This window comes from Pteronotus mesoamericanus, unplaced genomic scaffold (genome assembly GCF_021234165.1).
Source record: "Pteronotus mesoamericanus isolate MK-2021 breed Mesoamerican mustached bat unplaced genomic scaffold, CSHL_Meso_final contig_20, whole genome shotgun sequence".
NCBI classification, from domain to species: Eukaryota; Metazoa; Chordata; class Mammalia; order Chiroptera; family Mormoopidae; genus Pteronotus; species Pteronotus mesoamericanus.
In genome coordinates, this window is record NW_026555085.1 from 47,380,133 (window position 1) to 47,403,855 (window position 23,723).

At 42.9% G+C, this 23,723-nt stretch overlaps 1 protein-coding gene across 2 annotated transcripts in view; it reads right to left on the minus strand.

The window, feature by feature from the left end:
* Positions 1-11,567: 11,567 nt before the first annotated feature.
* Positions 11,568-23,723, minus strand: part of LOC129067625 (gamma-aminobutyric acid receptor subunit rho-2) — a 62,696-nt gene continuing 50,540 nt past the window's right edge. For both annotated transcript variants that reach the window (XM_054569702.1, XM_054569703.1), the window contains 3 exons: positions 16,259-16,411; positions 15,076-15,272; positions 11,568-11,879 (listed from right to left, as the gene is read on the minus strand). In XM_054569702.1, the coding sequence (XP_054425677.1) occupies positions 11,568-11,879; positions 15,076-15,272; positions 16,259-16,411 (662 nt within the window). The remainder of the gene's footprint in view (positions 11,880-15,075; positions 15,273-16,258; positions 16,412-23,723) is intronic.

Sequence of the window (23,723 nt, forward strand, 5' to 3'; positions counted from 1 at the left end):
GAATGATAACAACAGTACTAGTGCTTACTTCTTAGGGAGGCAAGTGAGTTCATAAACAAAAAGTGCAGGACAGAAATGGTCCCCTGTCATCTCTCAAGGGGAAACTGTGAATTCGTTGTGGACAGCAGCACCTTATTGCACTTACACAGAGAGCTTTATGCTGACAGATGTTTTTTGTGCATTCTCTCCTGTGCTTCTCACAGCAACCCTGTGAGGTGAGCTAGGTGGGGATTAGTGCCTCTGTTTTATACAAAGAGTCCAAGAATTTTTTTCCTCTAAAAAATGAAGCAATTAATAGACATTCAATAGACTCATCTCTAAATTGTAAACATGCATTTTCATACTAAAGCCTATTTTTTCATTTAGTTGCAATTGGTAGGTAACAACTTTTTAAAACTGCACAAACTGGTAATTTTTTGTGTTATCCTACGAATTTCTACAAATTACTCCCTCACTCCTGTATCCACCCAAAACAAGGTTCAAATTGTATGTTTGCTGCCTCTGAGCTCTAGCTGACCATATATTTTGGATGAGCATGTTTCTGTGTCGAGTCAGGTACACACACACACACATAAGTTTATAAGTTTATTATTTATTATAACCATTATAAGAAGCATTATTTCTCCAAACTGGAAACTATCCAAATGTCTATCAACAGGAGAATGGGTAAACAAATCATAGTTTATTTATACAATGGAACACTACTCAGCAGCAACCAGGAATGAATTGCACATACGTGCAACAACATGAATTCATCTTAAAAATGTTACGTTGAGTGAGGAAAGCCAGATGCAAAAGGGCACATACTTTATGATTCCATTTATATAAAGTTTTAGAAATAACAAAACAAATCTGACTGTGACAGAATTCCTGTCAGTGGCTGTGAGGTCGAGAGGTGAACATAAGGAATGATTAGAGATGGGGCATGAAAGAACTTTATATGGTGTCGGAAATGATCTATCTCTTGATAGGAAGGGAACTAATAGGCATACACATTTGCTAAAACTCCTTGAACTATACTCTTAAGACCTATATGTAAATCATACCTCAATAAAAGCTGTAGGTGGCTGTACATTTATCTATTAATAGTTTATTAAAAGTTAGCTTTTCCAGAAATACAGATATGACTAGACATGTCAATTCTTTAGCTGCCCGTATTCATGTGGACTATTGATTAATATGCTATAATTAAGAGCAGAATATTATCATAGAAAACAAAACATGCCTTTGTTCTTAACTATAACCTTAAGGTAGGCAGTAACTTAAATATCAGGCCCTCAAATGGTCCAGATTAGAAAGCCATTATAGTAACACATTGTTATTCACAATATTATTTGTAAATGTAGTCTTATTTCTTTTATTAAGAAATAACCTCCAGAACAATAAACTCCAGCTCTTTATCTCACTCTGGTATTCCTCTTATTTTAACATGCACATATCACATTTGCTTACTGATTCAATTTCTTAAAGATATTCAAAACACTCCTCTGTGGTCACATTTACATCCTTTAAGCCAGCAGGACATCTCCAAACAATGCAGTTATTGTTGACTAAGAGGATGGAGGTGACTCAGGGCAAACACTTCACCACTCCTGGGAAAAAGACTAAGAATCACCCGAGGCCTTGTCTTGCCCTCTTGAATCTAGTAATCAAGGCCCCTTTGAGGGTGGGGAGGACAGCCAGCTTGGCTTCTGCAGGGAGCAGCCCAGGGAGTGGTCAGACAAACGGACGTGCGGTGAGTGGGACAGGGGCTCTGGGCCTTCACAGCCTGTCCTAAGAAGAATTTCCTTGGATGATCAGACCCCAGTTGCTTGCCCTCAAATTCAGCAGAGCTAAGGGGAAAAGAAGAAATCCTGCCCTCTTTCAAAATAAACAATGGCAGGAACTCAGCGCCCAGGTCTTGTTTCTGGGCATGAAAACATTCTAAGTCTCTCTGAGCTCAGTGGTAACAGAAGCTCCTGGCATCAACACAATGTCTTAGAAAGACCTATTTATTCCTGACCTGCCTGCTTCACACTTGAAGTAGAAACAAGAAGGTATCTAGGTGAGAGGGAGGGAGGGAGGAAGGAAGGGAGGGAAGGAGGGAGAGAGTAGGGAGGGAGAAGGCAATGGGTAAACATTTGTCCTTAGAGATGAGCTTCCTAACAATTCTCAGCTGGTGCTTTATGCACACAGGTGGGTATGTTCTTAGATAGCATGGCAGGAACTGCTCTTTCTCCACTATATGTTTTTCCCTTTCTTCCAAAATTCCCTGTTTTCAGCAAGGTATATGTCTATTCAGAGTAAATATACTTCCCAGCATTCTTTGCAGCTATATGTGGCCATGGGACCAAGTCCCAGCCAATGGGAAGTGCATGGCAGCCTCCTAGAACTTTCTTTAGAAGATAGCTGACATGTTTCCTTTCCCCTTCTTCATCTCTTTAAGCGTCCTGCTTCTTCAGTTGCAGAAATGATGGCTAGGGCTCCTACCACTATCTTGGGCCATGAGGTCCAGGGCCAAATTCTAAGGCAACCAGAAGTGAGCTGGAAAGAGCCTGAGTTTTCAGTCCTTGAGGACCACATGGAGCAGATTTGCTAGTCCATCCTGGATTGCCATGTTCCAACTCCTTTGTCTGAAGCTTGGGTTCTTTCACTTGTAGCTGAATCTAATTAAAATTGATGTAGGTAACACTCAGCAAGTAACATGGAGCAAATACATAAATATGATGGTATTCAGTGACATTGTTGGGGGCAGGGGAAGACTAAACTTTTTTCTACTCTTAAGATGCTTCTGGCTGATCTTAATAATCAAATAGATGTGAGACAGATGAGCAAAAGAAAAATGACCAAATTTAATACATACTTATGTATGGGAACTCTGCATAAATGAGAGAGTTAGGGATCCTACAGAAGTGTCAGAGACAGAAAGGGAACAAGGGTATAGAACATTCTGAGCTAGTGATGAGGTAAGAGGCCCTGTAGTTTCCAAAGGGTCATTACAGGATGATAAGGAGAGCAGATGTTTAGCAAAAAGAAGTTTGCCCTGCCATATAGATGGATTAAAAAAAAAAAAAAAAAGACTATTGCTAATAATCTCTTATTATGGGCAAGGCCCCTACTTCAAATTCTAAGTAGTCAAGGGAATGGCAGGAGCTCCTCTTGAGGATGAAACTAAAATTGCCCACAGCTCAAAATAACCTGCATACCACAAAAAGGACATTTTGGAATGACTTGTTCTGAACCACCCCCTCCCCCAACATCAAGTAAATTTTTTTCAAAGTCTTTTTCTTGAAACCAGAAGTACATTCTAGGAAACTCAATGAAAAGCATGATTCAGTGAAGAATCCTGAGAGGTGAGCCACCTTACCTATCTGTCCAACTTCAGAGAGAACACATGAAATACCAAAGCCTAGGTTTCACAGGTGTCCCAATGGGTCAGAGGGCCAAAGGGATGGAATCTCTAGCCAAACCAAGAAGTCTCAACCCAGGTTGCATGCTGTTGCCCATTTTATGTAATTTTTTGCATATTAACTAACTTGAATTCTAAAACTGGCAGAAGAGGGTGCCTAAGTAAGCATTTTTCCTTTAAAAATTAATCAAGTTACTCAACAACCCCTCTGGGGCTCTCATCTGCAAAATAAAGAACAAGTACTTTCTTAGAAAGGTGTCCCCAAAAGTGCCATCTGGTCCAGGATAAAGTTTTCATCTGTCCTTTGATGAAGATGTCAGGATAAAGTGCAAAATGGGTTTTCTTGTGAAAGATTTTATATATTCTGAGATCATCTCTTCCTACATTTTCAGTGTTAAAATTGTTGTTTTACAAATGGTTGTGATTTTAGATAAAAGTGGTATTTTGTGCTGTGGAGGAGTTTTAAATGTTTTCATTTGGCGAAATTAAAATTTAGCAACCTTCCTTCCCCCTCTTCCTCCCTCTCCTTTGCCTTCTCCACTTCCTTCCTCCTCATCCACTCTCCTCTCCTTCATCTACTTTGCATTTTCTCTGGGCCAGGCACTGGTCTAAGTACTTTAGACTCATTAACTCACTCCTCACATCTACCCTAAAAGACCTTGTGAGGTAATAATAAATTCTGCTTTGGGAAGGAAGAGGATGTCAGGAAACATCACAGAGGGGTGGTGACATTTGGTCTCAACTTTAAATGATGGGAAGGGGTCTCAAGGGCCTGACTCCTTGAAGCATGATCTGCAAACCAGCAGCATGACATCTCTGGGTGCTTGTTAGGAATCCACTATCCTTGGACCCTTCCCAAACTCCTGCATCGGAGTCTGCATTTTAACAAGATCCCCAGGTTATTCTTAAAGGCATATTAAAATTTAAGATGCCCTGGGCTAAAGGGACAGGTGAAGAGCTTTCATTAACATAAACTTGGCGAGGTTAAGCAATGGTTTACTACAACCAAGGTTTATATTTCAACTTATTTTTTTAATATAAATAAATAAATAAATAAATAAATAGATAGAATCCTTAAACTAATGTTCTCAATGGCTGACCCAAATGTCATTTCATAATGTCATCTGAAGGCTTGAGGGTGAGGATTGAGAGTCTTATCTAATCTGCTAGTGGAGACTGTTTTTATGTTGCTGGTGCAGATGCTCACCGGTGGCTCTGGAGGTTGGACAGTCCGGGACATAGGACCCTCACAGCATGGGAGGGAGAAAGAGAAGGAGAAAAATATTAATGTGAGGGGAAAAAAAATCAGTAACTGGTTGCTTTCTGTATGCGCTCCTGCAACCCAGGCATGTGCCCTCACCAGGAACTGAACTGGTGACCTTTCGGTTTGCAGGACAACGCCTAACCCACTGAGCCACACTAGCCGGGTTGCGGGTACCATTTTATTTCATGTCACATTTCTTAGTGATTGGTGGGGGCGGTGAGGTTGGGGATATGGGCTGCTTCCAGTCCGGCGTTAATCCCCGCGACCACAGCCATCTGTTCTTTTGCAATGAAATGGAAAATAGAAGAAGTCTCCAGTGGTGCTGGTGGGTCTATGAATTCTGCTTTACATTCATTAAATGAATATATAATTAAAACAGTGATGGAATTCAGGACATGCAACCCCAAAATATATATTTTTAGCCTATTGAATATTTCAAGCTGAAGGAATATGAGAAATGACACATTCAGGAAGGACCTTCTGACCTTCTCTTGAAGCAGGTCATAACCTTCACATGAGAAGTGCCCTCCCCATACCTGGGAAAAGAAGTATCCATCTGAACACACTGGCCTTGCTAAGCTGTCCCGTTTGCCACATTCACCTCATACCCTTTGTTCCATCATATCTTTCCACAACTTTCCACTCTTCTCCAAATCTAGCATAAAAACACTCAAGTATAAGTGTTTTGGGGGGTCTTCATTTCTGCATGAAGCCTCCCATGTCAGGTAAAACTTATATTAGAAAATTTGTATACTTTTCTCCTGTTAATTTGTCCTTCTCAGTTTAATTTTCAGACCACACCAGAGATCCTAAAAAGATGGAGGAAAACCTTTCCCTGCCCCACAACAGCACAAAGGTGGTAGAAACCTGTAACACTTTGTCCTGGCCTCCTGCTGAGCTGCCTGCCCCCCAGGCCAGGCTCGGGGATTACGTCCTAGTTTAACTCCAGGTTTCTACCTGGGTGTGGGGATTACTTCGTGCTAACGTGTTTCAGCGCAGCCCAGACAGTTTGGGTTTTCTTCCTACTCTTTTTCAACCCCTTTTCTGTCTATTGAAGGGAATACATCACCTTTTCCTTGAAAATACTGTAAAAAAGAAGTGTTTCATATGAAGTCCACCTACCTAGATATGTTGAACACGGTTATGGAAAGCAGCACACTTTAGTGGGTATGTAGTAGGGAAAGTCCTTCCTGTCTCAGTGGGGTTTCCATGAGAACTGAATTAGGAACCTTACACCCTGCTTTCACCAAGATACAAGCACAGAGAATGCACTCAATACTTGACCCTTTGCAAAGCAGTTGCTTTAACATCTGTTCTCCTGTTCGCTGTGAAGGCTGAGGCAGTGGGCGCACTGTTTCCTGACCCCCTGTGTGTGGGAACGAAGGATCTTACACACAGGGAGTCTGCATTTTAGGATGTCATGAGTCCTCAAGACTAATGCTTCTCAAAATCTTTCCACAGTGCTGGTGATGGGGTTATAATCATAGTTCTTGGACCACTACTCTAAATTCCGGTATAATGGTTAATGGAACCAACCACAGGGTTGCATGAACCATTAATGAGGGTTAAATGAGGGAGGTCACGACCCTCATTTAAACCAAGTATGCCACAGTGTTATTTTTAAATCCACCATGAAAACAAGAGCCTTTTCATAATAAATAGCAGTAATTCTCTGAATATTTTTCCTTCTACCTCACTAAATCACTTGTAGTTAAGAGCAGGGATCCTCTTCTTTACCAGGGAGAGCCATCTACTTGTGCATTTAATCCTCCTTGGCCTCTGGTCTCCATCTTGCCATAACTGTTCATAGTCTTTAAAACCCTTCTCAACTAAAAAAAAAAAAAAATTTTTTCTTTTATTGATTCCAGAGAAAGGGGAAGGAAGGGAGAAAGAGAGGGCGAGAAACACTGAGGTAAGAGAAAAACATTAATCTGTTGCCTCTCGCACCCAGCCTCCCCCAACTTGGGACTGAATCCGCAATTCAGGTATGTACCCTGACTGGGGCTCGAATCCTCAACCTTTTGGTTTGCAGGATGATGCCCAATCAACTGAGCCACACTGGCCAGGGCTCACCCAAGTGTATGTTTTATTGATTCAGGAAACAGAGAGAGAGAGAAACATCAACTGGTTGCCTCCATAAAGACCCCAACCAGAGGTTGAACCTGCAACATAGGGAAGTGCCTTGACCAGGAATTGAATCCTCAGCCTTTCATTTTATGGGACAATGCTCCAACCAACCGAGCCACCCAGTCAGGTGTTTGCCCTGGCCTTCTCAATTTTTATGGTCAGTGTTTGCCCTGGCCCCATCCTCCTCCACTTGAGTCTTCTTTCTTCCAGTTTCCATGACACAACAGTCTCCTGGCTCTCCTATTTCTCTGATCAGCCCTTCTCTTCCTACACATCTAGCTATGTGCTCCCAAGCTCTCGTCCGCAGTTCTCCTCTCTTCTGTTTTTCTCCTTCACAAGTTTCATTCGCTCTGATAGTTTCATTGAGCATGTCTAAGAGGGTAGTTCCAAAACTTTACCTTCCTCTAGCCCCAGACCAGCATTTGCAACTTTTTATTTGACATCTCTTCTTATTTCCCAGACCCCAGCCTTACATCCTCTGTAGGGAATAACTACTGCCTCTGGCTTCTCATTCTGTTAATAGCATATAGCCTGTGGCTCTCACACATAACTGAACTTATCATGTACTTTCTCCCATATTATTATCATTATATTCTTGCTTCATTGGTTCCCTCAAACTAAGCTGCTTTTTCCATTTATCTAATTCATAGTCTCCTTTCTACACATGTTTACAAAACAGATCGAACTAAATCTAAGTATTTTTGAAGAGTACTCACTTTCTAAACTTATACCCAGCACAGAGCTTTGGTCATCTTTGATGTGCACATCCCAGACCAGACCAGTCGAATTTCTTCCCCAGGTTTATGCTAAGTGGCATGAATCTAGAAGAGCCCTTGATATTAATGCCATGTAACCAGAAGGATGAGAACCCAAGACTTTTGTACATTCGAGAGTGTGTCTGCTCACTGTCCCCTGAACACACATGAGCTTTCTTTCTGCCATGTTACCATTCCCTCCCCTTCTTTTCTTTTTTTAAATTTTTTATTTTTTATTTAATTTTTTCCATCACCATTTATCCCCCTTCACACTCTTCCACCTCCATCTACCCCCTTCCCCTCCAGGCAATCACCACACTCCCCTCCTTTTCTACTAGTTGAAATTACATCTATCCATTGCTTGAGATTTAACACGATTAGCATTTACTCCTCAAATTCTGTGATCTCTCCCTCCTTCAAACTACACCCATTACAGTGTAAGCTTCTGAATGACTGACAGGTGTTTTCCATTAATTTCTTTATCTACCACAACCCCCTTCCCTGCACTCAGGCACAAAGCTTTGAAGACAAATGTGTAATAAATGTTGACTCCTTGGTGTCAAAGAAATATGTTTGATCACCAGTTTTTGTATAATATGTATTTCTTTTATTTTAACATGCATATTTTTCACAATTTTAGACTAGTGAAATCAGGGTTCATCTTATAATCATTGGCATGCTATAATTTAATTAGAAATATTTTTTCTTAAAGAAAGTGCGTGGTATATAAAATGTGGGTGCCTCTTACTTATATTTGATGGTGTCTTAGATTCAGCGAAATAAAGTATCATCCAAGTGTCCCTGAAAACAATTATGTGTACTCCTCTGTCTTCCTGCCTCTAGGATGAATCATTTTCATGTTCTCAACATTTCCTTAGTCCCTATTTTCTACTCCTACTGCTGTCTCCTCTCCCCCTCCTTTAATTTTCCACTGTTTTCAGGCAGATTCAGACTATTGCACTGCAATAAAGCAATGCTAAATACAACGGTGTCATTGTATCATGGTCCCACATGATAAAATGCTGCCTATGGTCCTACATGTCTGCTATAGAATTAACTCCAATTAAATACATAAGTTAGTTAAAATACATCTTTATTTTTTTAAGTGAGAACAGACTACCATGTTATATGAGCCTCAATTTATGAAGTCAACGTAGTCAAAAGCAGAGTAGTGTTGAAATTAAAGAAGAAAACGAAAGCAATATGATATATTTAATGACAATATATTCATTCTTTGAGTAGTAGTGTGACTCAGGAGAGTCTCTAGAGAGCAAATGTTTCTCAATAAATCTAGATGTCTGTCCCACCCAATTATCCTTGTTTACACACTTTCATTCTTCACGTGTCTCTGAGGCTGGGAAATCCAGTGATCTTGGACCAGGCAATTCCATGAAGAGGAAGTTGTCCTCACAAACACTGGCATGGGCCACCTGCCTTGACCCGTAGTGGTATATAAAGAGGGGGATCTCTCATTTCCTCTTCCCACAACCAAGGATCCAGCCAAAGCAGATGACTTGCTCCGCAAACCCTACACTCTGCAATCCCAAACTTTCCTGCCTCTTCTATACCTTCTCTCGGGCTGATTCCTTCATCTGAAGAAGCACTAACAGCACTTGCTATGATTATGGGAATGTTCTATCGACCTGCACTGTACAATACAGTGGCCACTAGCCTTCTGAGGCTATTGAGCAGAGCACTTGAAATGTGACTAGTGCAACCAAGAGACCAAATTTTTTATTTTATTTAACTTTAAATTTAAATAGATAAATGGCTAGTGACCACTATATTGGATAGCATAGATCTAGTATATCTTTTTCTACATGTACACCCATCATGCATATTTCTTCTTTTCCAATTCCTTAAACTTCTAGAAAATTCTTAAACCTGAGAGTGGTCTTGGGGACTCCCCGAACTTGTAGTTGCCCAAGGTAATCTAATTCATATTGTTGCCCAGAGCCAATCACACTGACAGTTAAGCTTCTTGAATCACACAGCCTCTGGACCAGTGAGCTAGAGGCCACAGTTCAGATGAAGGCTGGGGACCAGAGATGATGAGCTGGGTCTTCAACATGAGCAATGGAGTAGTGAAGTAAGTGTCTGGGACCAGGGTCCCACAAGGAGTGTATACAGGAACAGGGGATGGGAGAGGGCCTGACCCAGGGTCAGGCAGAGAGAAGAAGGGAGGCAGATGGCAACTGTGCAGTCAGTGGTGCTGAGGGAGTGAGGGGATCAGGTAGCTACCAGCCCTTGACTTGAAACTTCTGGAGGCTCTGGTATCCCTGCGTGCTCATCCCTGCCTGCTCTGATCCTCAGAAACCAAGAATCCTGACCCTGGGAGTCATGAGCTGTGGAGCAAATTCCACAGGCCTATGCTTACCTAATTTAAGGAAGGCTTATGCTCTCTTTGGTTGTACCACTTGTCTGCTCTGTTTTTTTTTTTTTTAATTGATTTTAGAGAGAGAAAGAGGGGAAGGGAGAGAGAGAGAGAGAGAGAAACAGCGATTTGTTATTCTACTTATACATGAGATTGTTGGTTGATTCTTGTATATGCCCTGACTGGAGATCAAACCTGTGAACTTAGTGCGTCGGGACGATGCTCCAGCCAACTGAGCTACCTGGCCAGGGCCACCATTGGTCTACTCTTGACCAAAGCACCAGACACCCAGATTCGGAGCAGCAAGGTGGTAGGTACAGCAGGGAAAGAGCAGAACCTCCTTCAGTAAGCACGAAATCTTACTGATTTAGAAGGCTGTTTCCCCTAGAACAGCCTTCTAATTTCCAAGTGCTGGGATTTAAAGAAAATGTCCCAGTCTCAAAATCAGGTCCTCTAATAATTAGAGATTCTACTGCATTATCTAGCAAACACCTAAAACAGGGTTAAGGGAAATAGTCATTCACAATATACTGTAGAGTCAATAAGTCAGATTGCTTTCCTAATCTGAGTTTAGCTGCATTACAGGAAAGAGTTACTAGCTTGTGGGAATAAGGGAGAAATCATTCTAGGGTGTGGGGTAGTTTGGTTGGCATAGGTGGCGGGGGGAGTATTCCTGGGCGGGGACAGGGCCTGGACACAGGGATTATTGAGGACACCTGCTGGGGAAGAAGCATAGAGAGGGAGGTAAGATAACATCTGAAATAAATTTCCACAGCAAACCCACACCTCTTTCAACCCCCACCAAGTTCTATTGTCACTAATTCTCTAGTCCCTGTCCCTCCCCAGCGCTAGGCTTCTCCTACATGGAGATTCCAGGAGAACGCAATGAGGTGACTTCTTGAGGGCCTCCTAAGAGACAGGAAATGCTTCTGTGGACAGACCTAGCAGGAGACACACCAGCAAACAGAATGGGAGTGTGGGGTGCCTCGGGGGCGAGGGTGGGAGAAGAACGGAAGAGCTTTCTGTCAGATGTAGAGTGAGCATAGGCTGTGAGGAGTTCTCTGTGAAAAGAGAACTTCCACTTGTTCATTCCACAGCACCTGGCACTCCATAGTTAATAAATGGTTGTGTGAATGGATGAAAGTTCCCTAATACTGCAAAGTCATACCAGTTGCCAGACACACACAGGTCAAATGATTTCCTGTCTGAATCTAAGCTTTTTTCCTTCTTAGGTAGGCACTTAATCCAGTTGTTTGGGTTTATTGATCTTTTACTCTTATTTTTTATTTTAATTTCCCATCTTCTATCCAGAACACCCCTAAGCTTGCCTTTCGTTTCCCCTTTTCCCTTCACAGCTGAATCCTAGACCTCATAGGTATCTCAGAACATCTGGAAGGCATTTGAGTCTTTTTTAACATGAGGGGGCTCTCATAAACTGTTCGCACAAGAACAGAAGAAGACAATCCCAGAGAGACATGAAGTGGGACAGAGCACAGCATGAATGAGGGGCAAACCCATGAGGTTGGGGATGTTGCTCACGGGAGTCCAGGGGCTGCTGCTCTGTCTTCTGGGAGGGGCACAGTCAGCAGGTCCACGTGCGGACGTCTGGCTAGGCCCCATAGATGTCTAGGTCCTTTCCCGGGCACAGCCTTGGAGCCCCTAGGAAAACACTGACCAATAAATTAGGTTGAAAACTATGTAGGAGGCAGGGAATATCAACCTGGAGTATTTGTCAATGGCATGGGTGTTCTGGAAGATGTAAAGACCCATCTGGCCCTTCGGAAGGGCCTTCTTCTTGGAGGAATTAGATTCATTGCTCAAGGCCAGGTGGACCACTATTTTGTCCTGCCTTTCTTCTTCTGTCAGAACATGGCTTCTTGGGTACCCAGCCAAACTATTGGCCTCAGAATCACTGTAGCTTCCATTCAGCATCATGGTTCTCGAGTGAAGCATTCCACACGTACATGGGAACTGTGAGTGGCAAGCACAAGAGAAGGTATGAGACATAGTTAGGCCTTGTGAGAGGGGCAGAGGAGGGGGCCTGGGTCTAGAACGAAGCCCCGTGGCTCCTGAGAACCACAGAAAGGCAAAATTAGAAGGATTCCCAGAGGTCACTGAACCCAAGGATTCTCTACCCTGGCTGCATATTAGAGTCACCTGGGAAACTCATAAAATGGCAACACCCACGATCCACTCTAGACTAATTTAAAGCCCGCCCAGGTGATTTTACTATGTAGCCAGGATCTAGAACCACTGATTTAGTCCAAATGCTCTCAATTGCAGAGGCAAAAACTAAGACCCAGAGAAGCTATACAATTCTCCTGAGATCACACAGCTAGTCTCAGAGTCAGGATTTTAAACCTATACCTTTTTATTCCAGGTGTGGGACTCCACCTCTTTTTGTGCTGAGAGATTGTCCTTCCTCTAAAGAGTTACACGTAAGGGTAAAGGGTCATGATGCCAGCCGTGTGTTTTTAAATGGATTGACTACACCAGCAGAACTATGTTTATATAGAGAAGGAGGCCACACAAAGATGGCAAATGTTAACAATGTTGGATATAAGTGCGGGCATAGGGTATATATTATCCTATTTTGTTAAACTGCAAGTATGAAAATGTTTATGAATTGTAAGTTGGAGGGAAGGAAAAGCTTTCACTTAACTTCTCCCACAATCTGAATGAGCAAAGGAGGGCTTCCAGCTGGCGCTGCACTGTCAGCATTGGCCAAAGGCAGAGGCCTGCCCGGCACAGCCAGCTGGCCTTGGGTTTATTCTTCTCAGCCTGTTGACGTTAGTATGTTTCTAACCTGGCTCTCAGACCTGAGTGCCTCTGTTTTTCCATCTGGGAAAGTGAAATAATGACGTTTCACAGCCTGCCCCCTATTGAAAGAATGCAAAAATAAATGGATGATTTTTATGGAGAATTAGAATTACTTGAAGTATTCCTTACACTTGAAGAAATCTTTTGTGGTTTGGGGTCTATTTCTTTTAATCAGGCATGATTGTTTCATTATTTTTTCCTATGTCTCGTCCCAGCCGCCACAATAATTAGGTAGCACATTAATATATTCCTGGAATAGACGTTAAGGATAAGAGGTCAGTAAGAGGTCATCTATTCAATTATTTGCATTTAGATATAATCACACCCAAATCTTGATTAAATTGTGAGATATTGTCACTGAAGCCTTATGTTGTTGTAGTTGCTGTTAAAGGCACAGGTCTTTACTTTACGTCTTTTCCTTGCTCTAAACAGAAACTTATTTTGCTAAAATGAAAACAGACTTTTCTCCAAAGATTTTGAGTTAGAATCGGGAAATGTCAAAGATTATGTTTCTAAGAAAAATTAAGCAGCTCCTGGCATGTTGAGCAGGTCCGGATAATCAGCCTGAGCATTAGAGCTTTTGCAACGGAGGCAGACCCCCACTGCCCTGCGTTCGACCCAAGCAGCATGGGCCCCCCATCTGAAGCAGGGTGAGCCTGGCAGGCTCCAGTCAGCTTTGCCTTTACAGAGTAGAGATTGAACTTCAGGGAATATCATTATCACCTGGGAGCTTATCAATAATGCAGATGCCAGGACTCCATCCCCAGAGACCCTGACTCAGTAGGTCAGGGGTGCGGCCCCAGAATCTCCATTTTCAACAGGCTTGGAAGGCGACTCCAGGCCAGGTGCTCTTTGGCGCCTACTTTGGGAACCTCCACTCCCCTGGGGACCATTTTCACGGTTGTGGTTTCTCTGTGGGGCAGCAGGGGAGAGATTTTGTCTTCCCACCACTATCTGTCCTCCAGCAACTGCGTCATCTCAGCCTTTAAATGGCACATGTCCCAGCAGCGGGGGATGAGCTCTCACCTCCCGGGCATCTGTTCTCACAAACAGGCAGCTGGACTTGGGGCCTGATCGTCTTTCCACGTGTGGTTTTCCCGTTTCTCTTTAGACAGTGTCGCAGGATCACCGGCAAAGACCCAGCCCCAGTGCATGGTAACAGGTTAATGAACTGCCCAAGTACAAGTTACAACATCTGCAGTTAACGATTTGCAAGCCCATATTTATCCAATGAAGGCTTTGTTATTTTTTGAACAGCTCTGTACAGGGAGGTCTAACAGAGTCTAACTCAAAAGTGTTTATATGACCAAAGTCATTTGATAATGAGCCGTGTACAGATTGTTATTAGTTTGAAAAAATATCCAAACACTGAAGTAAAAAAGATTTGAATAGAATTTTAAAAATAAATTTTTAAGCAATCTACCATACTTGGAGACAATGTGGACATTTTTAACAGGTATAATGTGAGCATTGAAGGACTTTTTAAAAAGCCAACACATCCTCTTTTCCTAAAATTTAGAGTTTCCTATGCTAAGGCACTACCAGCCACCTAGATGGGCATAAAAATAGGACTTTCATGTCCCCTGATCTCTGTACCTTTCAAGTGGACACCCATTTTGATTAGTGCAATGTCTAGCAATGATTCGGTAACAAGTTGGCATTCTATTTTTTCCTGTGACTAATAAGAACCTGGGTGTGAATGGAACAGACTGTCCCTCCCTGTGTCAAAGTCCCATACATTGCTTTTGACTCTCCATTTGCATTCTATCACATATACAGTGTAGTTTAGTATATTATAGTGCAGTACAGTATAGATAGTATAGTTTTTCCAATGACTCTAAAGACTAAAGTCATATGTGGCTGAGTTTTCACTGAGCCAAAGCACTGATAAATAAAGAAGCTTTTATTCTAGAACTCTTGCCTTATCTGGCCATAGGATATGAAGGCATTTTCTCTAGACATGTTCAATAATAATAGTAATACTTACATGTGTCTAGAACCCTACGGTTTCAAAACAGCTTTGACGTACATTATTTTATGTGACCCTTACAATAACCCTGGAAGGAAGGTAGGGTAAAGATTCTTTTACACAATTTTACAGATGAGAAAACTGAGGCCCCGCCTAAGTGGCAGAGTTAGGACTAAGAACATAAGTCTTTCTGTCCCTAGTCTTTGTCCAAAGACTTTCTGCCTTATGGGATCCTTTATGGCAGATGCTAGAACTTACTCTAAAATGGATCGCTATCTGTTTGCAGGAACCTCTTCCTTTTCTACAACCCTTTTCTCCCCTTTCTCATCTTCCTAACAGCCTGGACTCAAACAAGAAAATGAAGGAAACCTCTCTCGCCTTCTCTTGTAGCTTCCGCTCCTTCCACTCCTGCACCGTGGTCAGGTAGTTGACAGCTGCGTACTCCAGCACCGAGAGGAACACGAACACAAAGCTGACCCAGAGGTAGATGTCCACGGCCTTGATGTAGGAGACGCGGGGCATGGAGGCGTTCACGCCCGTGATGATGGTGGACATGGTCAGCACCGTGTTGATTCCTGCAACATCCAGCTTTTAGATCAGCCACTGATGAGGGTGCACAACTGCTGCCCCCACTTCACTAAGTCACCATGTTACATTCTCCATCTCCTAAATCAAACAGGAAATCCCCCGGACGTGTTTCCACCTCGTAGAGGGCAAGGGCCTGCTCCACAAGCAGCCGGGCTGCCCTCGGGGCCAGCTCGCTGCCTGCGCCCTGTCACCGTCAGCGCCTTGGGGCGCTGGGTGTCTGTGTTGTGGCTGACAGGCGCAGCAGTGCTTCCGAAAGGACCTGTTCGAGTGTGGGACTTAACACAGTGACTAAAGGCCATTCCAGAGGAAGGAACACATTCTCCCTCAGCTAATCCACATTTTTAAGTCCACGAAGACTGTGGGAATTCCTGAAGTCTATCAGGCTTGTTTCCTTCACATTGCCGTGCTGGTCAAACCCTCACATTTCTCAGGGCCCAAGCTGATTTGTCTAAATTTACAGTAATGAGTTGTAAACATTCACTCTGGAATTCAGAGCCTGCGAAGGGCTAAAACCACATGTTACCAGGGAGTAGAGCCCTCTCCTTCCCAGGAATCATGTAACATGGGCCCTACCTCCAACGTCTCAGTTTGTCTAAACAAGGCCACCAAACTAGTTTTCGTATTTGCAGAATAAGTTTTCCGCATTTGTGAAATTGTCTTACATATCAAAGTCCCGAGATCTAAAACCGTCATTGGTGGTCTATACCCCAAATACGCTCTATCTTTGTGAGATGATTTGAGCAGAGTTGATGTCATTTTAGCTCCCAATGGTCTTCAATATGTAGCCCAGGAAACTGAGAGCGGTGCAGGAATTAAGACAAGAAACAGGAGGAACATTTGCCCTTCTGACTGACAGCCCATCACCTAAGAACTCCGAATAATGGTTGGTTTTACTTTTTCTTTACATAGTGATCAGTTGGAAAAAATGGGAAAAAAAAAACCCACCCCACTACACCACATCAAATGCTTTTACCCAGTGAAACTCTGGCGGGCACAGCTCTGCGGTCAATCCAGAAGGACACCCAGGACAGTGTGACCATCAGGGTGGCAGGGAAATAAGTTTGGAGCAAGAAGAAGAAGATGTGACGACGCAACGTGAAGTTAATGTACAGACGATTGTACCAGCCTGGGGGACACAGGAAGAAGCCAGTGAGTTTGCAGCTGAGAGGCAAGAACAAACCGCTTCCCCAGGAGCCCTTCTTTCACCGACATTGGTCTCATCTTCAGCAGAAAGGTACATTTCCTTTCCAAAATCTAAACCCTCTCCTGTGTGAATAAATACCTTGCCAGGACTCAGTACATTTACTGTTTTATTCAGTATTATCAAACATCTCTTTGCAGCACTTTGGGGAATGTGGAACTAAATTGAGGTCTAGGTCAAATAGTTTGGGTTTTTTTGGTTTTTGTTTTTCTTGCAAACCACACCCACATTTCCTGAGTGGCTGATTCTATTTTGCTGAAGCCAATACCACTGAGGCAGGAGCCAGCAGGGCTGGGCTCTCGTCACTGTCTTTATTGTGAGATTGGTCAGCTCAGTCTCCTCATTTATCACAAGAAGATGAAATAGGTCATTCACATGACTCTGAAGTCTGACATCATTTCTACTTCTGACACTCCAACCGTCATGTGGAAGTCACTCCGTTGGTCTTATGCAAATCATTTACCACTTCCTCATTCCTCAGGAAAAAAAATGAGGATATAGATATTATCTATTTCATCCTGGCAGTCAGAGAATAACTGATTAATGGTTGTTAAAAAAAAAAAAAAAAAAAGGACAGAAATGTTAAGGTTGCAAATGATCCACAATATTATTACCTAACCACTGGGGCCAAAGATGGTGTTAAGGACAGTGTAAATGTGTAAAGGGATCTGAAGCTGTGTGCACACCCCACTCACTCCCATCTCAGCCCAGTCTTATCAGAAAACGATAGAGCTCAGAGACAGTCCAGCGCTGGGCCTCAAGGCAAGGGGTACACACAATGGTGTACAGCAAGATGACTTCTGGAATACAGAGGCAGGGACATTTTTGTTTGTGTTCATTACATTTATTATTAAAGTCATCTTCCACTTATGGCAAATGATACCAGTTTCTCATCAACGACAGTGATGTAAACTTCCTTTTCAAAATAAAGTACAAGAGGGGAGTTGACTTTTAAAGACAGTAAGTCAATGGCAGCATAGTTGGTATGTAAGACAAACTTCACGATGGTGTCAAGGAAATCATTGAAATCCAGATGAGTCCAATTCTCTTATATGGGACACGAGGAGACTCCCAGAGGCTTTTCTAAGACTTTGTCTGAGTCAAGATGAAGTCAGGTCAGAGCTCGTGTCTCCAATACCCAGGGCAGGGCCCCTCTCACACGATGCCCCTTAACTCCAGCAGTAGCCGCCGAGGGCCTCCACGTGTGAGTGCTGTGCTAGGGCCTGAAGGGCATAGAGAGGAACCTAGATCTTGGTTCCTGCGCTCAAGAATTTTCAAGGAATTGCAAGAAAGTCCCACAGGATGGAAATGCTCGAGACGTAGAATAGTGTATATCTAAGTGCTAAAATCTGTGGAAGCAGTGAGTGGTTTGGAAAAGAGAGACCTCAATACCTATGGACTGGAATGATTACGAGAGATCTCATGGGGGAGATGAATGTAAGCTGGACAAGTGAAGGGGAAGAAAAGAGGCTCAGAGATGGTGAGTGGTGTAGGCTGACAATTGCTCAGCCTGGCTGCTTTTGAGGAGCTCCTGGGAGTTTTACTACTCTCCAAAGCCCTGTTCGATCCTAGAGAGATTCTGATTTAATTGGTCTGGGATGGGGAGCTAGGCATAGGCATACTTTAAAAGTTCCCCAGGTTGATAGCAACATTACTCACAGTACCCAACACAATATCCATCGATGGATGAATGGTTAAATATAATCCACACAATGGAATATTATTCAGCCTTAAAAAGGAATGGCATTTTTACACATGCTTCAACATGGATGAACCTTGAAACCATTATGGTAAGGGAAACAAGCAGTCACAAAAGGACAAATATATGTTTTTACTTTTATGACAAATACATAGAGACAGAAATAGAATAGAGGTTCTCAGAGACTGTGGGGGAGTAGGGGGTTGTGGGGAGGGACAGGCAGTTATTGTTTAAGAAGTACGAGTACAGAGTTTCTGTTTGGGATGATGAGCAAGTTCTGGAGATGGATGGTGGCGATGGCTGCACGATACTGTGGCGGTGCTTAATGCCAGCGAATTGTGCGTTTCACAATGGCTAAAATGGTGAATTTTATATGTATTTAACCAGAATTTAAAAAAAAATACTAGCTAACAACAACATCAAAAAATTCCCCAGGTAATTCTAATGTGCAGCCAGAGTTGAGAAACATTGACTTAGAGCAGTAGTTCTCGAAGAGGTGTTCCTGGGCCAGTCACAAGAGCATCAATGGGAACTAGTTAGAAATGCACATTCTTGAGCCCACACAGGATCTACCAATGAGAAACTGTGGGGGATGGGGCCTCGCAGTCTGTGTACACCAACTCTGGAGAACTTGTTAAAACAGATGCCTGAACTCCACCTCCACAGTTCCCAGGTGATACTGATGCTGCTGGTCTGCGCGCCATAGTTTGAGACCCACATTGGCTAAAAGCCATGGTCTTTGAACTCTGATGTGCAGAAGAATCACACATTAAACATGCAGACTCCTGGGCTCCACCACCCAAGATTCTGACTCAGTAGCTGCAGTGGTGCCCAGATATCTGCTTGTTGAACACACAACCCTGGCGATCGGGATGCATGTAGACCTCAGAAATGCACCTGAGAAATGCTACTGAGGTGACAAAAGCCCTCTGGCTGGATTGGAAAGTTAGTGCTGAGTCAGGTAAGGGAAGGGATGGGTCAATAAGAAAAGGCTGGAGTACAGGTTTAAGTGTAGACAAGCCTGACAGTGATTACTGTGTAGGTTTGGGGGTTGTTTGAATGAAGCAGGAGCTTTTAGTGCAGTGAATAAATAGTGATCTTCAAATATGACAGAAACTACTAATTATTTATTCATCCCACAGACTTTGTCCAATCTTGTCAGCTTAAATCGGCACCCATGAAGCAAATCACATTTTTTTTCCTAGGTTGGCACAGTATCATTCTGGAAGAGCTGAGAGCTGCTTTTATTCGGTGAAGGAGTGCTCCATTATCCTTTCCTTCTGTCTAAGAAAACCAGGGAGAGTTGCCTTGGAAACACAAGGAGTGAACCAGAAGCTTTGAAAATGTACACTTTGTGTTCCACACTCCTGGGTGAGCCTACAGCCCCTGTGGGAATGGGATGATATACCTGCTCATTAGCACATAGTAAATAGTAGGAGCAGAAAGAAGATGCAGTTTAATCTGAACTCCAGGAAGGCTCAGCAGGGGACAAAACAAACAACAAATGAGCATGCTATCCCAACATAGAAAACATCTGAGGAGTACACATAGTGACTAAGGCAATTTGCCTGGCCACTAACCGGCTATGTAATTTCAATAAACCTTAATTCCTTCTACTTTCAGTTTTCTCATCTGTGAACTTGGGATAATAACATCTACATCATAGGTTTGTTGGGTAGCAATTAGTTAACTCATATAAAGTACTCAAAACAGTGGCACATTATAGAAGTTATATAAGAAATTCTTTTTTTAATTATATTTTATTGATTATGCTATTATAGTTGCCCTGATATTTCCCCCTTTGCCCTCCTCCACCCAGCAACCCCCACTCCATCAGGAAATCCCCACACCATTGTTCATGTCCATGGGTCACATGTACACATTCTTTGGCTACCCCATTTCCTCTACCATACTTTACATCCCCATGGTTATTCTGTAATTGTACTTCTTTATCCCCTCACCTCCTCATCCATTCCACTACACCCCTCTCGCATCTGGCAACCATCAAAACACTCTCCATAGTCATGATTCTGTCTTTGTTCTTCCTGTTTGCTTAGTTTGTTTTTTAGATCCAATTTTTGATAGATATACCTTTATTGCCATTTTGTTGTTCATAGTCTTGATCTTCTTTTTCTTAAATAAGTCCCTTTAACATTTCATATAATAATGGTTTGGTGATGATGGACTCCTTTAGTTTTTTCTTGTCTGGGAAGCTCTTTATCGCCTTCAATTCTAAGTGATAGCTTTGCTGGGTAGAGCAATCTTGGCTATAGATCTCTGCTTTTCATGACTTTGAATATTTCTTGCCAATCCTTTCTAGCCTGCAAAGTTTCTTTTCAGAAATCAGCTAACAGTTTTATGAGAATGCCCCTGTAGGTAACTACCTGCTTTTCTGTTGATGCTTTTAAGATTCTCTCTTTATCTTTAACCTTTGGCATTTTACTTATGACCTGTCTTTGAGTGGGCTTATTTGCATCCATCATAATTGGGACTCTATGTACTTCCTGGACTTGCATGTCTATTTCCTTCACCAAATTAGGGAAGTTTTCTTTCATTATTTTTTCAAATAGATTTTCAATTTCTTGCTCTTTCTCTTATTCTTCTGGCACCCCATGATGTGAATGTTGGGCCTCTTGAAGTTGTCCCAGAGGCCCTTTCTACTATCCACACTTTTTTGTATTCTTTTTCCTTCTTGTTGTTCTGGTTTGTTGTTTTTTGCTTCCTTATGTTCCATATCATTGATTTGACCCTCAGCTTCATCCACGCTACTGTTGTTTCCTGTAAATTGTTCTTTATTTCAATTAGTGTATCCTTCATTTCTGACTGGATCTTTTTTATACTGTTGAGGTCCTCACCAAGTTCCTTGAGCATCCTTATAAACAGTGTTTTGAACTCTGTATCTGATAGATTGCTTATCTCCAGTTTGTTTAGCCCTTTTTCTGGAGTTTTGATATGGTTTTTTCATTTGGGCCGTATTTTTTTGTCTCCTCATTTGGCAGTCTCCCTGTGTTTATTTCTATGTATTAAGGAGAGCTACTTTGATTCTGTGTCTTGGTATATGGCCTAGTGTAGTAGGTCTCCTGTAGGGTCCAGTGGCACAGCCTCCCCTATCACCCAAGCTGGGTACTCAAGGTGCTTCCTTTGTGTGGTCTGCGTACACTTTCCTCTTCTAGTTGGGACTTGGTTGCTGTTGGCAGTTCAATAGTGGGCATTTACCCAGGCCAGTCAGCTATGGGGACTTGCTGTGACCACTGACCACCAACTTTCATCCCCCATGGAGGATCAGCTGTGCAGGGGCAGGATGGTGGTGCTCTAACACAGTCTGTAGCTGCCCACTGGGTGTGAAGGTCCTGGGGTTTCCCAGGTGGTGCAGGGCAAGGTCAGCCCCCACCTGTGTTTTGACTGGAGCCACCCTGCCTGAGTTATAAAGGAATGTGAAATGCCTGCTACTTGTGCTGGGCATGGAAATTCCCAGGTGAAGCCAAAGTGTGAATCTAGGCTGGCTGCTGCTAGTGCTGGGCCTGGGGCTCACTGAGGCCAGCTGTTGCTTGTTTGAGAATCTTTAGGCAGCATGAGCAAAAACCAGTCATTCATGTGAAAAAGCAGTTTGGGTGGGCCCATTAATTGTGTGGGGCACAGTCTCTGGGGGTCTCCAAGGCAGGGCAAACATTATTAGCCAGGTTGATGGAGTCTCAGATATGGCACCAGCTTGCCAGCTTTGTGGCTTTGGGCAGGGGTGAGGTTCAGAAAAGGGACAATGGCCTCTGCTCACCCTGATGCCAGACACTTCAGTTCCCCCCTATATGCCACTCATGTCTTTCAAGCTGCTACCCTGGTACTAGAGCTCAGAGGGAATGAGTCTGAGTAGGTGAGTCCATGTGTGGGTTCTTTAAGAGGAACTGCTTGAGACTCCAGAAGTTTCTTCCCCTGACTCAATTCCCACTGGTTTTTGCAGGCAGAAGTTGTGGGGACTTATCTTCCTGGCACTAGAAGCCTGGACTGGGGGGACTGGTGTGGGGCTGGGGCTCCTCACTCCTGAGATAGTGCTCCTGAATTTTTATCCACAACACGTGTGTGAGAGACCAGCCCATTCTGCGTCTGCACCCCTCCTATCAGTCTGGATGGATGTGGTTTCTTTAATTGTGTAGTTGTCACACTTCCATTCAGCTTGATTTATGACAATTCTTAGTGATGGTTAGTCTATATTTTAGTTGTAATCTTGATATGGTTGTGCGAAGAGTTGAACCATGTCTACCTATGCTACCATCTTGACCAGAATCCCCAAGAAACTCTTAATAATGGTTTTAGAAAGAGAGTTTATTTGAACTTGCCAAGAATAGATGAGAAAAGAAAATTGTGTGGCAATACATATCAGAATGAAAGAGAAGAGAGGGATGAGGCTGGGTACTGTAGACATGAAGTGAAGTAGGCTTGGGCTGTCTCAGCACCAATATAGTCTTGGCTGGGCTTGCTCTTTTCCAGTGTTTGATGCTGTGAACAGAGGGGTGAGGGTGGGGGCAAGTGAACGAGTAGACGGTGGCCATGCAGGGGCAGGCAGTGGCACAAAATCTGCCCATGGAAGGGCCTGGGCTTCTCAGCACTGGGACAAAAAGTAATGAAGTGAGAAGTCATCTAGGGTCCCATAGCTACTGCAATGCTCTTGTAGGCTGAATTTTGTCCCGTAGAAAGATATGTTGGAGTTCTAACTCTCAATAACTGTGAATGGGACCTGATTTTAAAATAAGGTCTTTGCACATGTAATCAAGGTAAGATGAAGTCATATTGGATTAGATGGGCCATAATCCAATGACTGACGCCCTTGGAGAAGAGGGAAATTCAGACATAGATACACAAAGACAACACCATGTGAAGACACATAGACACAGGAAGAATGCCGCCATGTGACCACGGACGTAGAGACTGGAGTGATGCAGCAACCACTAGAAGCTAATGAGAGGCAAGGAAGGAGCCCTCCCTAGAGCCTTCAGAAGGAGCAAGCACCCAGTTTGTGGTAATTAGTTACAACGGTCCTAAGAAATTAATACAATAACAAATGGTGACATTAGAGAAGAGCTGACAAATGAATCCTCTCAAAACTTCAAACATGGCCCAGGGTTCACGAAGATGTTACATTAGCATTAAAAATGCATTTATAGATCTAAATATAGGTATAAAAATATTGCCTCTGAAAGCTATCCATCCATATTGTTAACTCAAATGAATCAGGTTACAGATCAGCATGTAAAATATAACCCTACTTTTCTGAAATTATATAATTAAAGACAGATGTCTGCAAGAGTGTTTGCTAAATTGTAGGGATGATTACCTCCGGCCATGGGATTTCAGAGGGCAGCAACTTTTTACTCTCTGTTTTTAAGTGCCATTTATGTTTTGGGGGGCTATGAGTTATTTTAATAAGAAGAATGTATTTTCCTTAGGGGGATAAAGGGATAAAGGTTAAGGCTGAAGAAGAATTCTACTGTATTTTCTTTCACATTTGAATCGGACCACACAAAAGTTAGCTACCGGACCACTTTG